Consider the following 22,049-nt stretch of genomic DNA (forward strand, 5'->3'; position numbering starts at 1 on the left):
CTCGCCATGATCAACGGCGGAGTTATGTCGTTTTGAAACGACATGTCTCCAAGCCCCAAAAACGACATAACTCGGTCAAATCTCATCCGATTTTCACGAGGTTTGGCTTTTACTTCATGGTTTTATCTCTAGATTAATCTGGCATTCAAATCTCGACACCGATTTTTTGGTCGAAATTCATGTCCAAATCTTACCCCAAGATTCGTATATAGACATGGGTCAAAAATTACCACCCCCATAGCTCGGTCAAATCTCATCCGATTTACACGAACTTTGGCTTTTTCTTCATGGCTTTCCCTCTAGATTAATCTGGCATTCAAATCTGAACACCGATTTTTAGTCGAAATTCATGTCTAAATCTTAGCCCAAGATTTGTATATGTCGTTTCAAAACGACATAATCTCGCCATGATCAACGGCGGAGTTATGTCGTTTTGAAACGACATATCTCCAAGCCCCAAAAACGACATAACTCGGTCAAATCTCATCCGATTTTCAAGAAGTTTGGCTTTTACTTCATGGTTTTACCTCTAGATTAATCTGGCATTCAAATCTCGACACCGATTTTTTGGTCGAAATTCATGTCCAAATCTTACCCCAAGATTCGTATATAGACATGGGTCAAAAATTACCACCCCCATAACTCGGTCAAATCTCATCCGATTCACACGAAGTTTGGCTTTTTCTTCATGGCTTTCCCTCTAGATTAATCTGGCATTCAAATCTGAACACCGATTTTTAGTCGAAATTCATGTCCAAATCTTACCCCAAGATTCGTATATGTCGTTTCAAAACGACATAATCTCGCCATGATCAACGGCGGAGTTATGTCGTTTTGAAACGACATGTCTCCAAGCCCCAAAAACGACATAACTCGGTCAAATCTCATCCGATTTTCACGAGGTTTGGCTTTTACTTCATGGTTTTACCTCTAGATTAATCTGGCATTCAAATCTCGACACCGATTTTTTGGTCGAAATTCATGTCCAAATCTTACCCCAAGATTCGTATATAGACATGGGTCAAAAATTACCACCCCCATAGCTCGGTCAAATCTCATCCGATTTACACGAACTTTGGCTTTTTCTTCATGGCTTTCCCTCTAGATTAATCTGGCATTCAAATCTGAACACCGATTTTTAGTCGAAATTCATGGTCCAAATCTTAGCCCAAGATTTGTATATGTCGTTTCAAAACGACATAATCTCGCCATGATCAACGGCGGAGTTATGTCGTTTCAAAACGACATAATCTCGCCATGATCAACGGCGGAGTTATGTCGTTTTGAAACGACATATCTCCAAGCCCCAAAAACGACATAACTCGGTCAAATCTCATCCGATTTTCACGAAGTTTGGCTTTTACTTCATGGTTTTACCTCTAGATTAATCTGGCATTCAAATCCCGACACCGATTTTTTGGTCGGAATTCATGTCCAAATCTTACCCCAAGATTCGTATATAGACATGGGTCAAAAATTACCACCCCCATAGCTCGGTCAAATCTCATCCGATTTACACGAAGTTTGGCTTTTTCTTCACGGCTTTCCCTCTAGATTAACCTGGCATTCAAATCTGAACACCGATTTTTAGTCGAAATTCATGTCCAAATCTTACCCCAAGATTCGTATATGTCGTTTCAAAACGACATAACTCCGCCGTTGATCATGGCGAGATTATGTCCAAGATTATCTCCAAGCCCCAAAAACGACATAACTCGGTCAAATCTCATCCGATTTTCACGAAGTTTGGCTTTTACTTCATGGTTTTACCTCTAGATTAATCTGGCATTCAAATCTCGACACCGATTTTTTGGTCGAAATTCATGTCCAAATCTTACCCCAAGATTCGTATATAGACATGGGTCAAAAATGACCACCCCCATAGCTCGGTCAAATCTCATCCGATTTACACGAAGTTTGGCTTTTTCTTCATGGCTTTCCCTCTAGATTAATCTGGCATTCAAATCTGAACACCGATTTTTAGTCGAAATTCATGTCAAAATCTTACCCCAAGATTCGTATATGTCGTTTCAAAACGACATAATCTCGCCATATCAACGGCGGAGTTATGTCGTTTTGAAACGACATATCTCCAAGCCCCAAAAACGACATAACTCGGTCAAATCTCATCCGATTTTCACGAAGTTTGGCTTTTACTTCATGGTTTTACCTCTAGATTAATCTGGCATTCAAATCCCGACACCGATTTTTTGGTCGGAATTCATGTCCAAATCTTACCCCAAGATTCGTATATAGACATGGGTCAAAAATTACCACCCCCATAGCTCGGTCAAATCTCATCCGATTTACACGAAGTTTGGCTTTTTCTTCACGGCTTTCCCTCTAGATTAACCTGGCATTCAAATCTGAACACCGATTTTTAGTCGAAATTCATGTCCAAATCTTACCCCAAGATTCGTATATGTCGTTTCAAAACGACATAACTCCGCCGTTGATATGGCGTTTTGGCTTTTTCTTCATGGCTTTCCCTCTAGATTAATCTGGCATTCAAATCTGAACACCGATTTTTAGTCGAAATTCATGTCAAAATCTTACCCCAAGATTCGTATATGTCGTTTCAAAACGACATAACTCCGCCGTTGATATGGCGTTTTGGCTTTTTCTTCATGGCTTTCCCTCTAGATTAATCTGGCATTCAAATCTGAACACCGATTTTTAGTCGAAATTCATGTCAAAATCTTACCCCAAGATTCGTATATGTCGTTTCAAAACGACATAATCTCGCCATATCAACGGCGGAGTTATGTCGTTTTGAAACGACATATCTCCAAGCCCCAAAAACGACATAACTCGGTCAAATCTCATCCGATTTTCACGAAGTTTGGCTTTTACTTCATGGTTTTACCTCTAGATTAATCTGGCATTCAAATCTCGACACCGATTTTTTGGTCGAAATTCATGTCCAAATCTTACCCCAAGATTCGTATATAGACATGGGTCAAAAATTACCACCCCCATAACTCGGTCAAATCTCATCCGATTTACACGAAGTTTGGCTTTTTCTTCATGGCTTTCCCTCTAGATTAATCTGGCATTCAAATCTGAACACCGATTTTTAGTCGAAATTCATGTCCAAATCTTACCCCAAGATTCGTATATGTCGTTTCAAAACGACATAATCTCGCCATGATCAACGGCGGAGTTATGTCGTTTTGAAACGACATATCTCCTAGCCCCAAAAACGAAATAACTCGGTCAAATCTCATCCGATTTACACGAAGTTTGGCTTTTTCTTCATGGCTTTCCCTCTAGATTAATCTGGCATTCAAATCTGAACACCGATTTTTAGTTGAAATTCATGTCCAAATCTTACCCCAAGATTCGTATATGTCGTTTCAAAACGACATAATCTCGCCATGATCAACGGCGGAGTTATGTCGTTTTGAAACGACATATCTCCAAGCCCCAAAAACGACATAACTCGGTCAAATCTCATCCGATTTTCACGAAGTTTGGCTTTTACTTCATGGGTTTACCTCTAGATTAATCTGGCATTCAAATCTCGACACCGATTTTTTGGTCGAAATTCATGTCCAAATCTTACCCCAAGATTCGTATATAGACATGGGTCAAAAATTACCACCCCCATAGCTCGGTCAAATCTCATCCGATTTACACGAAGTTTGTCTTTTTCTTCATGGCTTTCCCTCTAGATTAATCTGGCATTCAAATCTGAACACCGATTTTTAGTCGAAATTCATGTCCAAATCTTACCCCAAGATTTGTATATGTCGTTTCAAAACGACATAATCTCGCCATGATCAACGGCGGAGTAATGTCGTTTTGAAACGACATATCTCCAAGCCCCAAAAACGACATAACTCGGTCAAATCTCATCCGATTTTCACGAAGTTTGGCTTTTACTTCATGGTTTTACCTCTAGATTAATCTGGCATTCAAATCTCGACACCGATTTTTTGGTCGAAATTCATGTCCAAATCTTACCCCAAGATTCGTATATAGACATGGGTCAAAAATTACCACCCCCATAACTCGGTCAAATCTCATCCGATTTACACGAAGTTTGGCTTTTTCTTCATGGCTTTCCCTCTAGATTAATCTGGCATTCAAATCTCGACACCGATTTTTTGGTCGAAATTCATGTCCAAATCTTACCCCAAGATTCGTAAATGTCGTTTCAAAACGACATAATCTCGCCATGATCAACGGCGGAGTTATGTCGTTTTGAAACGACATATCTCCAAGCCCCAAAAACGACATAACTCGGTCAAATCTCATCCGATTTACACGAAGTTTGGCTTTTACTTCATGGTTTTACCTCTAGATTAATCTGGCATTCAAATCTCGACACCGATTTTTTGGTCGGAATCTTACTCCAAGATTCGTATATAGACATGGGTCAAAAATTACCACCCCCATAACTCGGTCAAATCTCATCCGATTTACACGAAGTCTGGCTTTTTCTTCATGGCTTTCCCTCTAGATTAATCTGGCATTCAAATCTGAACACCGATTTTTAGTCGAAATTCATGTCCAAATCTTACCCCAAGATTCGTATATGTCGTTTCAAAACGACATAACTCCGCCGTTGATCATGGCGAGATTATGTCGTTTTGAAACGACATATCTCCAAGCCCCAAAAACGACATAACTCGGTCAAATCTCATCCGATTTTCACGAAGTTTGGCTTTTACTTCATGGTTTTCCCTCTAGATTAATGTGGCCTTCAAATCTCGACACCGATTTTTTGGTCGAAATTCATGTCCAAATCTTACCCCAAGATTCGTATATAGACATGGGTCAAAAATTACCACCCCCATAGCTCGGTCAAATCTCATCCGATTTACACGAAGTTTGGCTTTTTCTTCATGGCTTTCCCTCTAGATTATTCTGGCATTCAAATCTGAACACCGATTTTTAGTCGAAATTCATGTCCAAATCTTACCCCAAGATTCGTATATGTCGTTTCAAAACGACATAACTCCGCCGTTGATCATGGCGAGATTATGTCGTTTTCTCCAAGCCCCAAAAACGACATAACTCGGTCAAATCTCATCCGATTTTCACGAAGTTTGGCTTTTACTTCATGGTTTTACCTCTAGATATAATCACGTACAGTATCTAAGTCAATTGACCAACATTCAGTCAGTCAGTGGCTGATTCAGTTAGTCATTCATTCGGTTAGTTGAATGTTTGGTTGATCGCCTAAATTAAATCAAATGTTGAGCAAAATGTAGCGCATTTAATTGACTAACAACTTGGCTGCGTTTTAACTGGCGCCCGGCGCTGCAATTAATGTCAAGTCACATCAGGTTGCCACAGTCCGGACACTGATGAGTCGCCAATGAGGGCAACTAATAAAATTCATTCATAAATAATTCAATGGAATACCCGAGCAGCAATTTATAACAATTTCGCATACGCTGTCAACTCAGCGGCAACAGCAACAACAAAAACCCACAGAGAGAATTGTGCAGCTTAATTGATTTGTTTTGCACCCAATAGAGAGACATTTGTATACAAGTAATGTATGTGCACGTATAGATAAATCTTTATATATAGATTTTTGCTCTCTTATTTGCCGTTTAAATAGCTGAATGACCATTGCCGAATTGACGTCGATTGAGAATAATTGTCCTGTTGTCGCATAAAAATTCATTTTCTTTTTTTGTCTGTTGTTCATGTTATCTGTATCTATGTGCCATATTTTGGCCACCTATGGCTTTAGCACCTGTAAGCCATTGTTATCTGTTGGCCATATGGTGGGTGTGAATTTGATTGGAAATTTATGCACCTGAATTTACGACAATAAATCCATAAAACACACTAATTAAGAGCGAAACTCTGTTCATATAAGTATTGACAGACATTTTGGCTAACAACATGGCTCATCTCTGAGAATCTCATAAGTTGAGTAAGGGGGATAATTGTTGATAAAGAGTTATTAACTATGGCTAGATTTTGTCAGACAGGCGTACTTTTAGAAGGGACGGTGCAAAAGTAATGTAAAATTTAAAATTCAAATCGGGAAAAATAATTAAATTTTTGTGTCATTTATAGTAAATTGTAGAAGAGTTAAATAAAACCAAGAGTAAAATTTGATTCTATTAAAAAACCAGAAAAATCAATCAACTTGTAATTAACACAAGACGCTTCAACGAAGTGCCAACTACTTGAGTGGGAAAACAACATTTCCTATAACCATTTCCACTGTTATTAAAGCGTTTGAAAGCACTTCAGATAGGTTCATATAGTAGAGTTAAGCAAGCATATGGCGCTTAAACAGCATTAAGTCAATATTAGATAAAGCTTAACAAATTTCACATGCAGTCAAATGTACCGACAACACAATGTTTACCAGGTTGTTGCTATATGTTTTCGCACACAGCATTTCTTTGTACACAATTCTGCTATGCAACCAAATGCAATACAAGTAATAAAAATAAAATAAAAGCCAACAGCAATTAGATGGCAAACTAGTTCGCTAACAACAGCAACAAACTAGCCAAGCGCGTGTAAGTTACTTCGTCTATGTGTGTGTATTATCTGTGAAAGTAACTAGCAAACAACAACCAGCCGTGGGGAAATACAATTCTGTTTTTTTTTTTTTTTATTTTAAATGCAGTTGCTGACATCGAAATATGCAACATTTTGACAAATGCTTTGACAGCTGCAATGCAAAATGCGTCCCAGCTGCCGGTTTTGGTCAGCCAACCAGCCAGCCAGATAGCTAGTAGTTGCCTGTGCTTTTGGCCAGTCCAAAATTCTAGCATATCAAATCTCAACACGGACTGCACGTTTAAACCGTCAGCGCTTGGCAAAATTATTTAAATTATGTGCAAACTGCAAAACTTGGACGGCAACGTTGAAATGCGAGACACGCGCCATGTGCCAAAGCATTTTACGTATGCGTCTTGTTTTCTGTTCAAGTTTTTATTATTCTTTCTTTTTTTTTTTAAATTTCGATTTGTTGGCTGCCATAAGGAATTGCATTTTAATATACCCAAATACTTGCGTGCTGAGGAGAGAAACGTGCCGTTGTCTTTGATGTAATTTGCAATTCAAACTTTTGGCATGCCAAAAACATTTAGCCATTATTGTACCCATTGAAAAACGGATAAATGAAGTATTACAGAAACATAGAAAGGTAGTTGCGACTTGATAGGAAAGTGTATGTGCTTCAATTCAGTATCAACTAGTAGTAGTCTTTCTAGTCGCATTTGGCTCTCACAAATTAAAGCAGCATTAAAAATTGAACAAAAAACGACTTTTGGTTTTGGACAGAGGTATGTGATTAATGGTGATCTCTTTGTGTTGCAAATTAATCAGTTCTAAGGCTATTCGACAAATTATTTTTCGTTGTGCAAGGCCAAGTGCCGTGATATAGGATATCTCATAGTCGTGCTTTCTCCTGGTTTTTTTGTTGTAAAGGTGCCTTGTCCAAACGGTTGTGGCTGTAAAGAGGGTTTTCTTTTTGACGCATACGAAAAACTCTTAATTAACAGCAACAACAACTGCGACGCGCCCATTATATCTTGCCATGCAAACTCGTTTATTCCAGTTATAAGGCATCCTTTGATGTGCTTTTTACAACAACATACGCCATTTTTCTGCCCGCATCGTTTGTGGCAACTTCTGTCGTTTTATCAAAATGTTTAAGGCAGTTGCTTACCATGGCAACAGTTGGCAGCACCAAATGTCAAATTTACATTGAATTCTGTGTTGTTTTTGCCGTCACACGCGGCGTATGATTAATCAAATTTTTGGCGTGACAAGCTCAAAGGGGAGCACAACTCGAGGCGAGCATTTTGTTATTGTTTTTTGGTTCTCACCGCGCTTAAAATTAATTCTATGACTCCTAAGTCATAGACTCATCATTTTTAAAGTCATAGACTCAGGAGTCATATTTCAATGGTCAAATTTACTGGGCTTTGATTTCTGGTTCGTTAAAGGGTAATTTGCAATAGAGCTATCCCTTTATTCTTTCTCATTTTTTTTGATGCGTTGGCTTTAAATTTGATAAACGCCGCGCTGACTTTTGCTGCTTGCTTTATTCTGACAGCAGCTCGTGTAGTCATTTTTCAAATTCACGCCCTCACATCATTTCCATGGAGGGCTGTTTTTGTCTTTGTTTGGCTTTATGTAAACTTCTTTTTTGTGGGCCGGTTTTTTTTTTTTTGACAGTGTAGGTACCTGTTCCAGCTATTAAGTCATGCGGATTGCATTAAATTTCTGGCAAGTTAGGGTTATATATAAAACATTTATAATATCAAGGACTCTGTGGTCCGCCGCGATCCTTGGCCAGCTGCCAGCCAGCTTAAATCAATATAAGCCCAACCAAAATCAACACACTGAGAAGTACTTCGCATAATTGAGGCAACAAATTGCAGTTTCAATTATTACTATTAGTTCGATGAGTAAAGTGTTCAACAGAACGAGTAGCAAGCACTTCGACTTGTAAAACAAGCTCAAATAATACTTAGTAAATACTGATAAGCTGCAAGATATCCTATATGAGGATGAATGTTTCCCAAATGGAGAGATACGTACTTCTTACTAATCATGGCTGTTAACCGGTTTTAATTGTAAATTGTTTTTGTTGTATATAAAAAAATAGTACACGAAAAGGGCCATGTCTGTTTGGCTCTAACAAGAATGAATTTTAGGGTACCTAATTTTAAGTGTCTTAAATCCAAAGGGCTATTTATCTGATGAAAATATACAATATATATACCCATTAAACCCTGTCTAATAAACTTATGCAGGGCATATAATCGAAGTAGCAGCAACAGGCGAGGGCAAGGTGGGCCATAAGTGGGCATGCGCTAGCTATAATTTCCGTTTCCGCAATCAAAACTGAGATGGGAATGAACATTTGTATGGAGCAGCTGCTAGCCCAGCAAAAACAAGTAATAGCGCTCTAGTCGGAAGAGCCCGACTAGGAGACACCCTGAACCATATTCTACCAACACCACTTAAGCAATTAAAAAATATTAAAAAACAAAACTGAATGCAATTCTATTTGTGTGATAAGCTCGTACTAGTAGAACCTACTTTCCAAATTTCAAGTCTAGCTGTTTTGGGTTCTGAGACCGACGCGTTCATACACAAGTACAGACGAACATGGGTAGATCGAATCGGCTATTGATGCTGATCAAGAATATATATACTCTATGAGATCGCTGATGATTCTTTCTGTTACATACATTTGCACAAAAATACTATACCCTTTTTAACAATTTTCAATTGGTTCAGGGTATAAAAAGAAAAAGCATAACATGAAATAGAATGAAAGCGAGGGCAATAAAGGTGGACTGGGCGATTCTATAGCTACCATTTCACGGAGTTAGCAGCCATGGAGACGTGATTGCTTTTGCATTGTGCTTTCAAATAAGTCTTATCTGTTTGGGCTAGACTCTGGTCGACGCCGTAGTAAAAAGCAGCTTATCATTATGAGTTGTGTTTAGAAATACATCTGCTGATTTTTTGAGGGCCCCCTAAATATAACTAGAAAATAATAATCTATGATACGTATTGAATATAAATCTGTAGTTTTCTTATGAGCATAGTGTATTTACAAATATAAAGCTATAAATTCAATATTTGTCTTTGATTCTTGTGGAAGAGGCCAAGGCAAAGTTTCGACTTTGCCCTCGTTTTAAAAACTTTTTGGTCACACATCCTTACTGCAGAGCAGTCGCAGCAGCATTTCTCAAATATGGTGGCTATAATTGCCCAAAAAATGTCATCAAATGCATTCGCACACACACATACACACATACATTTAGTGCTACACCTGATTTTTTTTAAAAGTTAGGCAACTGCATCTGGCAGAGTCTGTGCCCTGTCACATTACAATACAATTTATGAAACTATTTGCTATTTGGAGGAAATTGAAAAACTTCTCGCCAAAAAAAAAGAGTAAGAAACTAACAAGCCAACATTCAAACAGTTGCCAGACGCAGCAAATTGAAAGCAGGCTAAAGGGTGGTGGGTGATGGGTGGAGTCAAAGGCAGTTTAAAAACTGCGATTGTGAAATGTCTGAAACTATAATTGCACTGGCTAAAAGACTTCTGCACAGTAATAAAAATGGGAGCCTTGATCCAAAAACCAGTTGCCCAGTTTCCATATTTGCAGAGAAAATGTTAAATTTAAGAATTTGTTGTGCTGTTATACCTGAGAGTGTACGCATGTTGGTCGTCGGAGCAGAAGTTGTCCGCAAATACTTTTATATACAATGTCAGCCACATAAAAAGTGCCGCAGTTTTGCAGCTTAAGTTTTTTCCTCCACGCACATTAACACACACATGAGAACACGGAGATGCAAGTTGAAGGTTCTCAAGTCAACCCACTCAAACATGCAGTGACAATTTTTCTGAGTGGAAAACGAGTTGCGTTCAGTTTTTTTGCGCTCGTGTAATTTTTATAATAATAAGCACAACAGCAGCAAAAGAAAAAAAATAACAAGTAGTTATGTAGAGAAATGCGCTTGAATATTGCAATAACCGTATCCCAGCTAGGAGAAAAGCCTAGGCCAAGGGCAGCACGAGCTGCGGGCAGTTAAGTTGGTGGAGTAAAGGTTTGGAGGTGATGGTGGTGCTAGGAAAAGCAGCGCGCTTATAATGCAAATTGAATAAATTAAAAACTTGAAAGTTATGCTAGAAAAATGCAAGTTTTTCCTTGCTTGGAAAGGCTACAGTAGGGCTTAAAGCAGCCCACTAAATCGGGTAATTAAAAAGAACGCAGAAAGGACAAAATCAACGTGAAGTGCAGCATACGAAAGTATGGGTTAAGTGAAGCCTGGTAATATAATAAAACGCTAGAAGGCGATTAAATAAGTTATAGTGAAAGCATAAAGCAGATAAAATGCTAAGAATAAGAATAGAGCCACGATAACGACATAATTCATAGTAAAAGAAAATATGAGAATATACATAAGCTGAAATGGTTCAAAACAAAATCTCAAAAGAAAATCTAGCAAATGGGTTTTATTAAATAAAATTAATCAACAACTAAAGCTAAAATGCAGGAAAACAATTAAATATGCTCAAATGGCTAACATAATTTATATTACCTTTTAACAAATAGCACTAGAGCTTCATCTGTTTATGACAAATTGTTCAAAATATTCCCAACACGAGCCGCTGCCTGCTTGGCCAAGCGAGGAATCAAACGTGAATCCCAGCTGTAATATTTCGCATAGGCAGCAGCTGAGGCGTCTGTTATATATACATATATATATTAAACATTGAATACGTATATATATATTTACACGAGTCTTAGCTGAGCCGTCTGGCTTCTGGCTTTTTTTCCCCTATCGACCATGCCGTGCCATGTCAGTTGTGTCAATATCTATTTAGTATATACTTGTACAATACGGGTGGCTTGTTTAATTAGAAGCGGCACATGGTATAAAACTTGGTCTGACCAAGAACAAAAGCATATTCGCTTCACTGCGCACACGACGTTAAAGAGACATTTATAAGTTTTTAATAGACTACATCAACTATTCCATATGAAACTTTGTACGCGGCGTTAAGTTCAGTTTGCTCTAAGGGTATGTAAGTCTCAGCCTGATATGTTGGCCATTGCCTTGAGTTGACCCCACAGTTATACATACCTGCTGGCGATTGTCTTCAGCTCTCGACTAGGGGTCAGCTGTCGTTAAACACTGAGACAATTGGTTGTTATGTGCTTTACGCTTTACCAACGCACCAGTCGCAGGTAACTCTTATGGGAACCATTACGCATACGTAGCGTTGTGCTTGGCGCATTCTTTTTATCATGCTTACGTTTAGTTTATAGTGGGTTTTACGACAACCAGTGCTGCATATAAAAAACTGGCAGTAAAAGACACGTTTTGCTTTAAGCCACACTGCGTACATATATTTAGCGGGCGAACGAAATGAACTGTTAGGACAGAGCATAAATATTTTAAAGCATTTCTAAGAGGCTTATTAATGTGAACCTTGACAAGAGTAGCGATTCTCTGCCATATTTTTTCAATTATAGTAAGCTCGCGTAAGTAGGTGAAGGGATTGCGCAATTGCAGGAAAAATATTTTTATTTTTTGCCTGCAACGTAAGTTGTTTACTTGTTATTCAGGATGGAAAAGAAGTGTACTTGAGGAAAAGTCAGATAGTTGTTTTTTCTGATTTTCCGTTGAAGCGCTTAGACATACAATATGCATGTCTTTCACCTTTTGAACGCTATTTGTCTTATAATATTGGTTTTCAGTTGAACTTTTCATTCATTAGTTGGCTGCTTATTGGTCTACAGAGTCGTTCTGCCGCCACTGTCGCCATTATAAAACCGACACGAGACGCCATTATTGTGTCTCGTAGTCAAATGGAGCTTGAAAAACAAAAGCAAACGATGCTGCTAACATTTAAGAAGCCAAGAGGCGGCGGCAGACGTTGTCGAGCCCACCAGCCAGAAGAAATGAAACGAATTAATAATGCCAGCAAGTTGGCAATAAAATCTTTTATACCGGCTGGAGCGCACATCCCGCTGTTTTATGGCCAACCCGACTAATTTCACTATTTCTCTCAGCCAAGTGGCCCCACAATTTGCATACCCATTAAAGCGAAAGCCCGTTCGGGTTATGAGCGTGCGGGTGAGTGTGTATGAGTTATTATACCCTGTGCCAATGAAAATGATAAAGAGCAGCATGATATGACGCAGAAGGAGGGGCCTTTAAGCAGCTCAGTCTCTCTGGTCACGTTCTCTTGTCTGTCCTCAAACCTTAAAATGCCATATGTGCACTAAGTATGTTTAATTCAATTTATGTATGACAACAAATTGTAGGCATAATTTAAAAGCAATGGCCTTGCTAGTTTAATTATATTATTTAATAGTCATATATTAATTGAATGATAAGATTTGCGCTTCATAAATGACCTATTTATACTCAATGCTCTTTATATGTTGTTAACTTTTATCTGTGGAAATTTACCACCAGGAATATTTTCTGTCTGGGCAAATATGTATAAAACTATTATCTACGAAATCTAGGGTAACATTCCATCGATGACTCCCGTGCGAGCATTCTTGCTATCATTTTATTTTTTGGCCATCGCGTATTTTGTGATGCGAGTTTATACGCGTAGAATTTCAATGAAAAAAAGATCCAGCAATTGAATTTAAATTGGCGATTGCTTAAATTCTGCATGTCTTTTTAGTGTTCGGCTTCTCTGTGTTTTATTATACGTTAATATCTAAAACATAATTAATTTGGGTTCGTCAGGAACGTACCTCCAATTTTCACATTTCCTATGGCAGGCGCACTGCTGGTTCTGCACTGGTTTCATTCTATTGCTGTAATAAATTGGATTTTACGGCTTTTTCTGTCCATTTTTTGCTTTCATAAGAAGCCAACATGCATATCTGTTACCTCTGGGGCTGGCGACCTATGCGGCGTATGCGCAACGAACAAAAATGTAATTTTGTGTTTCAGAATACGAAATGAATATTTAAATTGCTATTATCAAAAGTCATGACATTTGACGGCTCTTCAAACACGCGCGCGACATACGAGTTGGCAATTTAAAAGCGCACAATAAACATTGTCAAGGTGGGCGTGGCTGATGTCCAGATTTCAACCATACGTGCATTTACATTTGGACCACCCACTGGGACGAACGTTTGCCGCATTCCCAAACTCGTTTTGTGACTGTCAATCAACTTTTTCAACCTTTTCGATGGCCTGCTGCGTAATTTTTACGGCTTTTTATTGATATTTTCATTTTTTATGGTTTTTTAACAGTAATAATTAATTTAATGTACACTTGGCTGTAGGTAAATTGACTGTGTGACGTCGATGCTTACCCTCACCCTCACCCTCACACGTTGCCCTTCCGCTTCGTGGTCGCGTTTGCTGTTTATTTGCTTTTCAATTTCGAAATTTCTTTGAAAGTTTGCCAACTCATTGTTATGATTTAATAAACGCCTCTGGATGCTTTTTATTGTTAAAATGGCGAAAAACTTTTAATCAGCGACACAAGCAGAAAACTTTAATTTGAGTGTCAATTAAAAGAATGAATAATAGACCGTAAGAGCAAACAAAAGAATGAAACAGTCCGGTCGGTAAATTAAGATTAAATCGATTGAATATAATAAATAACATTGACCTTGTGTCAGCTTAAAACTTTATTTTTTTATAATAAAATAAATATTGTAGCCCAGATAATAAAATGAATGCTTTTAATTAAATTGACGTTGATTGTATGACAAATAAATAGAAAAATATACAAAACGTATTAACCTAAGTGTAATCCAATAATCAATTGGTAGCAGAAATAATTAGATAGATTTGTACTATAGGTTCGCGAATTGATGAGAAAGGTGAGCATATGAAGAAAGCGTAACTCAGGGCAACCAATTTATAGATAGGCAAGCAGCTAATTATTATTAAACCGAGAAAATATTTGCAATTCAATAAATAGTCGATGATAATATAATTTGATGCGTGGAAAAGAATTTTGCTATGTTATAAGCTTTCTACATTTTAACTTCTTGCTATAAATATTTATGTGTGCCTTATAAATAACTATTATCAGAGGATTTTCTTTAATTAACTCTGCTTATACCTTCGTCGTATATCAAATCTTAATACGTGAAGACGAAAAGAATGAGTAAGAGAAAGAGAGAGGCTAAGAACTAACAAATTTTGTTACACAGTGCGTATACGCACCGTGAACAGCATTTTGACTTGGCATCAACTTGCGGCCGGGTGCTCAATTGAAGACTGCTATTGGCCTTTGGGCCAGCTGCCTATTAACGCGCATTTAACCTCGGTTCGCGTCTTGTCCTTCTGAATAACGATCCGGCCATAAATAATTGCAGCTTACTTTTGTTCTCTTTCTGTGGCTGCCTCTCATCTTGCTGAAAAATGACATGGAATTATACAAAAAGGCGCTGAGGCTGAGGCTGAAGCTGCGACTGGACGAGTCGGCAACAATTTGACACTTATAAATTATGTCACATACTTCTGGGCGAGCAGCGTGAAAAATTGTTCAAATCGCGGGCGTGGCAATTGCCAAAGTTGCGGGCCAAAACTTTTAATGTCTATCGATAAATTTGCAATTTCCTCAAGCTGGTCACAACCTCATGATCTATGAGATTTACTCAATTGCTTGATACGGCTGAACAAGCGCTAATCTAGTGACAACTTGTTGAGCTATAAATAAAATGTTGCCTCCTGCCTGGCGCAACCATTATCCTATGTGTGCCTGCATGACGGTATGTGTGTATATATGTATGCTGTGTTGTGTGAGGGTGCTGTCATTGTTTTCTTTAGTTCTGTTGACGCCAGACCGACTACTCAATTAGCCGCCGGCGTTGCGGCCATTGCAGCTGCTTGGCGACTTTGCTAACAAATTGCATTTGTTGCCATTTGACATGCAGACAGCTACTGATTGTGGGTGGGGGGCGTGTCGGCGGGTCAGGTGGTGGTGTCCAATGGCCAACGGAAGCAGACGCAATTTTTCCCATTGATTGTTTTTAATTAGAGAAACCATCGAACACAAATTAGCCTTGTGTCTTCATTAATGACTTTTATAAAGCCACTGGCATTTATTACACTTGCACACACAGGCCCTGGATCCTAGTGGGGCTGCTTTAAGAACCTAGCAATTAGCCCTCCAAAAATTGCAGACCGCAATTTGTTGTTGTTGTCAAAATGTTGTTCAACAAACTTTTTGCTTTTAATTTTTTGTGTAAGAATTAACTTATTTGGAACATGGCGCTGTTGCGCGTCTCCGCTTCGTGTAGCAATAATAATAATTGCAAAAAGTTTTCAAAGTTTGTTTTTTTTTTCCCAGTCTATACCCTATATTTACTGTAAATGGGTAAGAGGCTTTTAATTTTCACTTTATTTTGGGCATATATAAATAGAGCTTCCGAATAGAAATATGATTTACACTAGGTTTATTTCTATAATCCTCGAATGCCATAAAGAATATTCAAGATTTTTTTTGCAAATTTAAAGATCAGATGGGAAAAGTGCAGTAAACAGCATAGGATTGTGTCTTCCATTATTTTAGACTGGTTTACAGAGTATCAGTCAGAGTAGCAATCTCTATCTTAATATTCCTACAAGTGTCTGTTTTTTGAATTCCTACGGCACAGAGCAGCTGTCTAAACTTTATATTCTGCTTGCGGCTGTCAGAGGCGAGTGGCAGGTGGCAGTGGCAAGTTCAACTCAACTGTTTAACTGACCGTGCCATCCGATAAGGTCACAAAAATAGCTCTCAATGTGGAAACTATGTGTGTTTCCAGAGCGCATATTAAAGCAATTGCTCTTTTCCCATAATTTTTTTTGGTGCTGCCCCGAGTGACAGGCATCGTTAGCCTTATAAATAATTCAAGAGAGCTCGTGGCTTCTTTGTGTGAAACTTTTGCAAATGCTTCCCATGCTTATATATATATATGATATTCATTCGCAATCCCTTGTTGCATTTGGCATCTCTTGTTTCTCATTCGGAACATAGATTTCATATTTGCTTGAGTTTTTAGTTCTGTCTGTTAATTGTTATTAGTAAAAGTTTTGGCCGCTCCTCACATCCGCGTCCAAATCCTTGTTATCTCTCAGGCTTAACTAAACTTTATCATCTGCTTAGCCCATGCTCTCCACCAGCTTAGTGAAAACTTTTGCTGGCAATTTCATTTTTGCTAAGACGTTTCAGTTTGGTCTAAGTCCAGTGAAAAGCCAAATCAAAAACCAAAGCAAATGAATGACCTCCGCCTCCCTCCTTTGCCTTGGTCTCAGCTGTTGCTAGCTGCTGACCAGCTTGATATTCAAGTTTCTAAAGTTTATTTTACATAATTGCACTGCCACTAAATTAAATGCGTACGCACAGACAATGCCAAGCCCCCTCAAACCCCCCTCAAAATGCCAGCTTAGTTTGAAACTTTCGGAAGCAACTTTAAAGCGCCAAAAAGTTTACGAGCAGACCCTCGTTAACTAAGCCAAGTACCAAATGCTTGCTAAAGATTTACTCATGCATGTGTGTGAGTGTGTGTGTGTGTGTGTGTGTGTGTGCGCGGGTGTCTGTATATATATGGTGTATCTGTGCTTGGGTCTTTTACACAAAGATATGCGCCTTTTCGATGGAATTTGCGTGCACGAAAAAGTCACGGATAAAAAAATGATTTTTTTTCCCCTGACAATAATAAATGAGAATAAACGAACTGAAGAATATCTGAAGCATCTGAAAATAAGTAAGAAGCATATCGAATATAATTTAAAACATTATCATGAAACCTTTGATCCCCATTTTCATCCAAGGGTGGATTGTGCGAACAATGTGAAACACGTAACAGGTAAATGCTCTTAAGATCTTTGAACATAAGTCTGAAACCGATCAGATGATAAATATTTTTCCACCTTTGCGGATGGAATTTTCCAAAACGCCGTCTTATCGTGCATCTGCATCATATAAGGTCTTTTAATCGCCTAGAGTACAAATTTCAGCTTCCTACCTCTAACTTAAATTGTAATTAAAAAAAAACAAATACGCTTAATGAGGTTTCTTTAAAAAACATTTTTTATCTGATCTATTTTTTATAATAATTCTTGTTTCTTAATGCACGTGCAACGGAATATCAAACTCTGCTCTCATCTCTTACTGCAGTCGAATTGTTCACTCATCTGTGAGCCACACTTTAAGTACGAGTGATTCCCTCTGCGGCGTGTGTGTGTGTGTGTGTGTGTGTGTGTGTGTGTGTGTGTGTGTGTGTGTGTGTGTGTGTGCAACTAACATTCAAAATGCACACACATCGAATAACGTTCTATGATGAGTTGTATGGGTTTTATGGTTCAGCCACGCCCACACAGGCACTCAAAAAATTAGGCGATGGTCAGTGGAAAGCATTGTGGCATTTATGTACATATATGTATATATATATATATATATGCTTAGCTGTAGCATACTCTCGAGCGCTGGCAAATGAAAGCTGTCCGATTGAGTTTTGATATATTTTTTTTTGTTTTAACCTTATCCTGACAGTGTTGAACATGATTTGCCAAAGATTTGCCTGCTTTTGACATTTATGCCCTGATGTGCTTTAGCTGCTCCACATCGCCGTCGTCATCGCCTTCGACCTTGTGCGTTCTTTTTGCCATCCATTCAATTTTCTTGTTACATTTTATGGCTTTGCTATTATTGACAGACCAGAGGCTCAGAGCTGCTGCGAGTGCAGCACTTGATTTAGTGATTGCAATGAGCCTTTTGTGTGGTCGCTTGTTCAAAATATTGAATTAAATCAATTCAATTGTGCGGCACAGCTGAAGCATTTAAAGCATGACACAAAGCTAAGTATAAAACTCTCCCAAATAAAAATATCGTCCACTCGTCCACAAATATCGTCTACTCAATTGTCCATTCAGTTCGTTGCCATTCAGTTGGCAAATTAACAATAACGTAAAGTGTCACCAGTTCTGTTTACACACTTTTTAAAGTACAAAAACTTTGTGCCTTCCATCATTTGCGTCATTTGCGTCTTCCAATATGGCTTACTCCGATAAAGTAAAAACGGTATGCAAGCAACGTCGTTAAACCTGCCAAGGCGGACAGCTGTTGCAATTCTCTAACCCAACCCCAACTGAAAGGTATAGAGCCCAATCCCCACAGGAATCCAGCACTGCAAAATGTTCGTTTAACCCCAGACACCTGCCGGCACCTCAAGTGTCACGAGTTCAGCAGCAGACACTGTAATATGCCAAATGGCAAAGTAAAATTTCAGTTTATTCCCTCACCACAAATGCAACTGGGGAGTTTGTGGGGTCCATCCTCGATTTCGTAACTTAATCATATGCTATCAATATTCGCATAAATTGCTCAATTTCCTATTTCTGCTCTTGATTTAGTTTCAAATAAGTAATTTTAGCTTGAGGCGTTCATTGAACTGCTGCTGGCCATTGGCCTTAATGCATAATAACAAGTTACGTTTTAAGTTACCTTTCCAATAAATATTATATTGAGTCATTGTAAGTCTTTTCACGAGAAGCAGCTGGTCTGCAGTCTGTTAAATATTACGTTTAAATGTTAGGTAAATAATTTAATTGATTAAGTGTCGCAGGGTTACATAAATAGAAAATACATAAATTGAAAAACAAAAAATGCAAAGATCAAAGATTAACATACTTGAAACAAAACTGTTTGACAATTAAAAATATATATATTACTTTGTTTTTTTTTTCAGGTGGTTCGGACAGCAACAAAGGAAAAAGTAAAAAATGGCGCAAAATATTACAATTTCCACACATATCGCAGTGCATCCACCTGAAGGACAAATTAGGTGAGTGACAAAATAGTAGCAAGGGAATGAGTATGATAAGAATTTTTATACTGATTGTCGCATATCGCTTATCGATAACCCATGCAGACATAAGCTATGGCTACGTGATAGATCAACAGCCCATTGGTCGTGAGCTCTTTCGACAGTTCTGTGAGAATAAGCGGCCCGTATACTTTCGCTATATTAGCTTTTTGGAACAGGTGGTCAAGTAAGTCAACAGCAGTGATAGAGGACATCGGAGGTGGCTTATTATAATGATGTAATGAAATTGTTCGACATTTACAGATATGAGATCGAGTACATAGTGAATCGCATATTCATTGGGCATGACATTGGGCGGCGTTTCTTGGACATTGAGCCGCAGCTGGAGCTGCGCAACGGCGGCGGCGAAGGCCTAGATCAGGAGACGCGGGACGAGCTGCTGCTGAACAGCAGCAATGCCAATCCAACTGAAACAGCTGAGACTGAACATTGCAACAATACCACCGCCAACAACTGCAACAACATTAACAACACGAACCATAAGACGCTGCAGCACGACATCCACAATCACAATGGCGAGGATGCGGCGCGGGCGATAAACGGTGGTGATGGCGATGCGGAGAACGATGGCGACGAGGGCGTTGAATGTGAGGACAGTCAGGATGCGGATAAGGTGGGCGGCGGTGTATCTGGCACCGGTTCGGGTTCGCCATCTGATGAACTGGTCCTCGATGTGCTCAACGATGATCTCATTGCACAAGTTCGCAGCAAGCTGAACAGCGGCGGCAAGGATATATTTGCCCATTGTGTGAAGGCCGTGAAGGCGTTCCTGGCTGGCGAACCATTTCGCGAGTTCGAGAACTCCATGTACTTCCATCGGTGCGTGCCGCAGGCCTTCCATTAATGCCAATCATAGCAATTGTTTAATCCCCAAATTCCCTTACAGCTACCTGCAGTGGAAGTGGCTGGAGGCGCAGCCAATCACATATAAAACCTTTCGCATGTACCGAGTGCTGGGCAAGGGCGGATTCGGTGAGGTCTGCGCCTGTCAGGTAAGTGGGCAATTGGATAACAGCGTGCACACACGTGTCCATTAATGCCTCGTCTTATTTTTTTTTTTTGCCACTCGTAGGTGCGCGCTACGGGCAAAATGTACGCGTGCAAAAAGCTGGAGAAAAAGCGCATTAAAAAGCGCAAGGGGGAGTCTATGGTGCTCATTGAGAAGCAAATACTGCAAAAAATCAACTCGCCATTCGTTGTCAATCTAGCGTACGCATACGAGACAAAGGATGCACTCTGCCTGGTCTTGACCATAATGAACGGTACGTATTATCCAGTTAGTGTAGCCCCATTGTAAACTCGGATTTGTAGCGCATAAAAAATAAACAATGGCACGTTCAATTGAAAGGCCGTGCATAGAATTCACTTCGGACATATGCCCTTTTGGTTCAGTAGATAACGTCCCAGGCATGCCAGCTCACTGGCCACTCCAAGCTTAGGAGACAATGGAAAGTTCCGATTGCAGGCCATGTGCTGGCAGTGCAACCCGTTGATGTTTGCTGCCATGACTTTTAATTCACTGGCGCTCTAATTGGGTCTGCAGCCGATGACACACACACACACTCACTTACTCACACACACACACACACACCAACACAAACACACGTACACGCACATACATGCTCGCATTTGTTGTCTGGTAATCATTACGTCTAACAAGCAGATATCAGTTTTCATTTGCATACATTCATTACAGTTATAACAAATGATATGTGAATGTGGACGAATGTCAATAAACGTGCAGTGCTCGTTAATGTTGTTGGTCCTTTTAATTAAATTCCAACATACATTTGGTTCATCGATCAATACTCATCCAATTATCAAATGATGCTGACATTCAGTAGCTTATTTAATTTACCCACAGGCGCTGCTCGTCTTTCAATTAAAAGCTTTGTTAGCGCTACTCGAATGTATTTCATTTTATAAAATATTCATTTTGCAGGCGGCGATTTGAAATTTCACATTTACAATATGGGCGGCGAGCCGGGCTTTGAGCTGGAGCGTGCTCGTTTCTATGCTGCCGAGGTGGCCTGTGGACTGATGCATCTACACAAGCAGGGCATTGTCTACAGAGATTGCAAGCCGGAGAACATACTGCTGGATGACCATGGACACGTCCGAATCTCCGATCTGGGCCTGGCTGTGGAGATACCCGAGGGAGAAATGGTGCGAGGTCGAGTCGGCACAGTGGGTGAGTAGCAATTGGTTTGCGAAACAAAAACCAAAAATTAAAAATCTATGCACCTGCTAGGCTACATGGCGCCGGAGGTTATAGACAATGAGAAATACGCTTTCTCGCCTGATTGGTTCAGCTTTGGCTGCCTGTTGTACGAAATGATCGAGGGTCAGGCGCCGTTTCGCATGCGCAAGGAGAAGGTCAAACGCGAGGAGGTGGACAGGCGTGTCAAGGTGCGGTCACAGTTGTAAAAATCAAAGCAAATCTATTTACTTTAATTGTAAATATATTCTATGTATCGCAGGAGGATGCCGAGAAGTATTCGGGCAAGTTTAATGATGAAGCCAAATCAATGTGCCAACAGCTGTTAGCTAAATCGATAAAGCAACGCTTGGGCTGCCGCAATGGGCGTCTCGGCGCCCAGGATGTGATGGCGCATCCGTTTTTCCACTCTACGCAGCTAAACTGGCGACGTTTAGAGGCGGGCATGCTGAAGCCGCCCTTTGAGCCAGACGTAAGCAACACCTAAAACTGAATCAATAACTCGCC

The 22,049-nt window shown here is 39.4% G+C and overlaps 1 protein-coding gene across 2 annotated transcripts in view; it reads left to right on the top strand.

Moving 5' to 3' along the window:
• The window catches only part of LOC115772014 (G protein-coupled receptor kinase 2), an 85,676-nt gene that overhangs the window by 62,141 nt on the left and 1,486 nt on the right, over nt 1-22,049 (top strand). For both annotated transcript variants that reach the window (XM_030717944.1, XM_030717945.1), the window contains 8 exons: nt 19,187-19,282; nt 19,370-19,490; nt 19,568-20,143; nt 20,211-20,316; nt 20,397-20,586; nt 21,267-21,515; nt 21,576-21,733; nt 21,805-22,014. In XM_030717944.1, the coding sequence (XP_030573804.1) occupies nt 19,187-19,282; nt 19,370-19,490; nt 19,568-20,143; nt 20,211-20,316; nt 20,397-20,586; nt 21,267-21,515; nt 21,576-21,733; nt 21,805-22,014 (1,706 nt within the window). The remainder of the gene's footprint in view (nt 1-19,186; nt 19,283-19,369; nt 19,491-19,567; nt 20,144-20,210; nt 20,317-20,396; nt 20,587-21,266; nt 21,516-21,575; nt 21,734-21,804; nt 22,015-22,049) is intronic.

Source organism: Drosophila novamexicana, unplaced genomic scaffold (genome assembly GCF_003285875.2).
Source record: "Drosophila novamexicana strain 15010-1031.04,08,12 unplaced genomic scaffold, DnovRS2.1 tig00000108-arrow-pilon, whole genome shotgun sequence".
Taxonomy (NCBI): Eukaryota; Metazoa; Arthropoda; class Insecta; order Diptera; family Drosophilidae; genus Drosophila; species Drosophila novamexicana.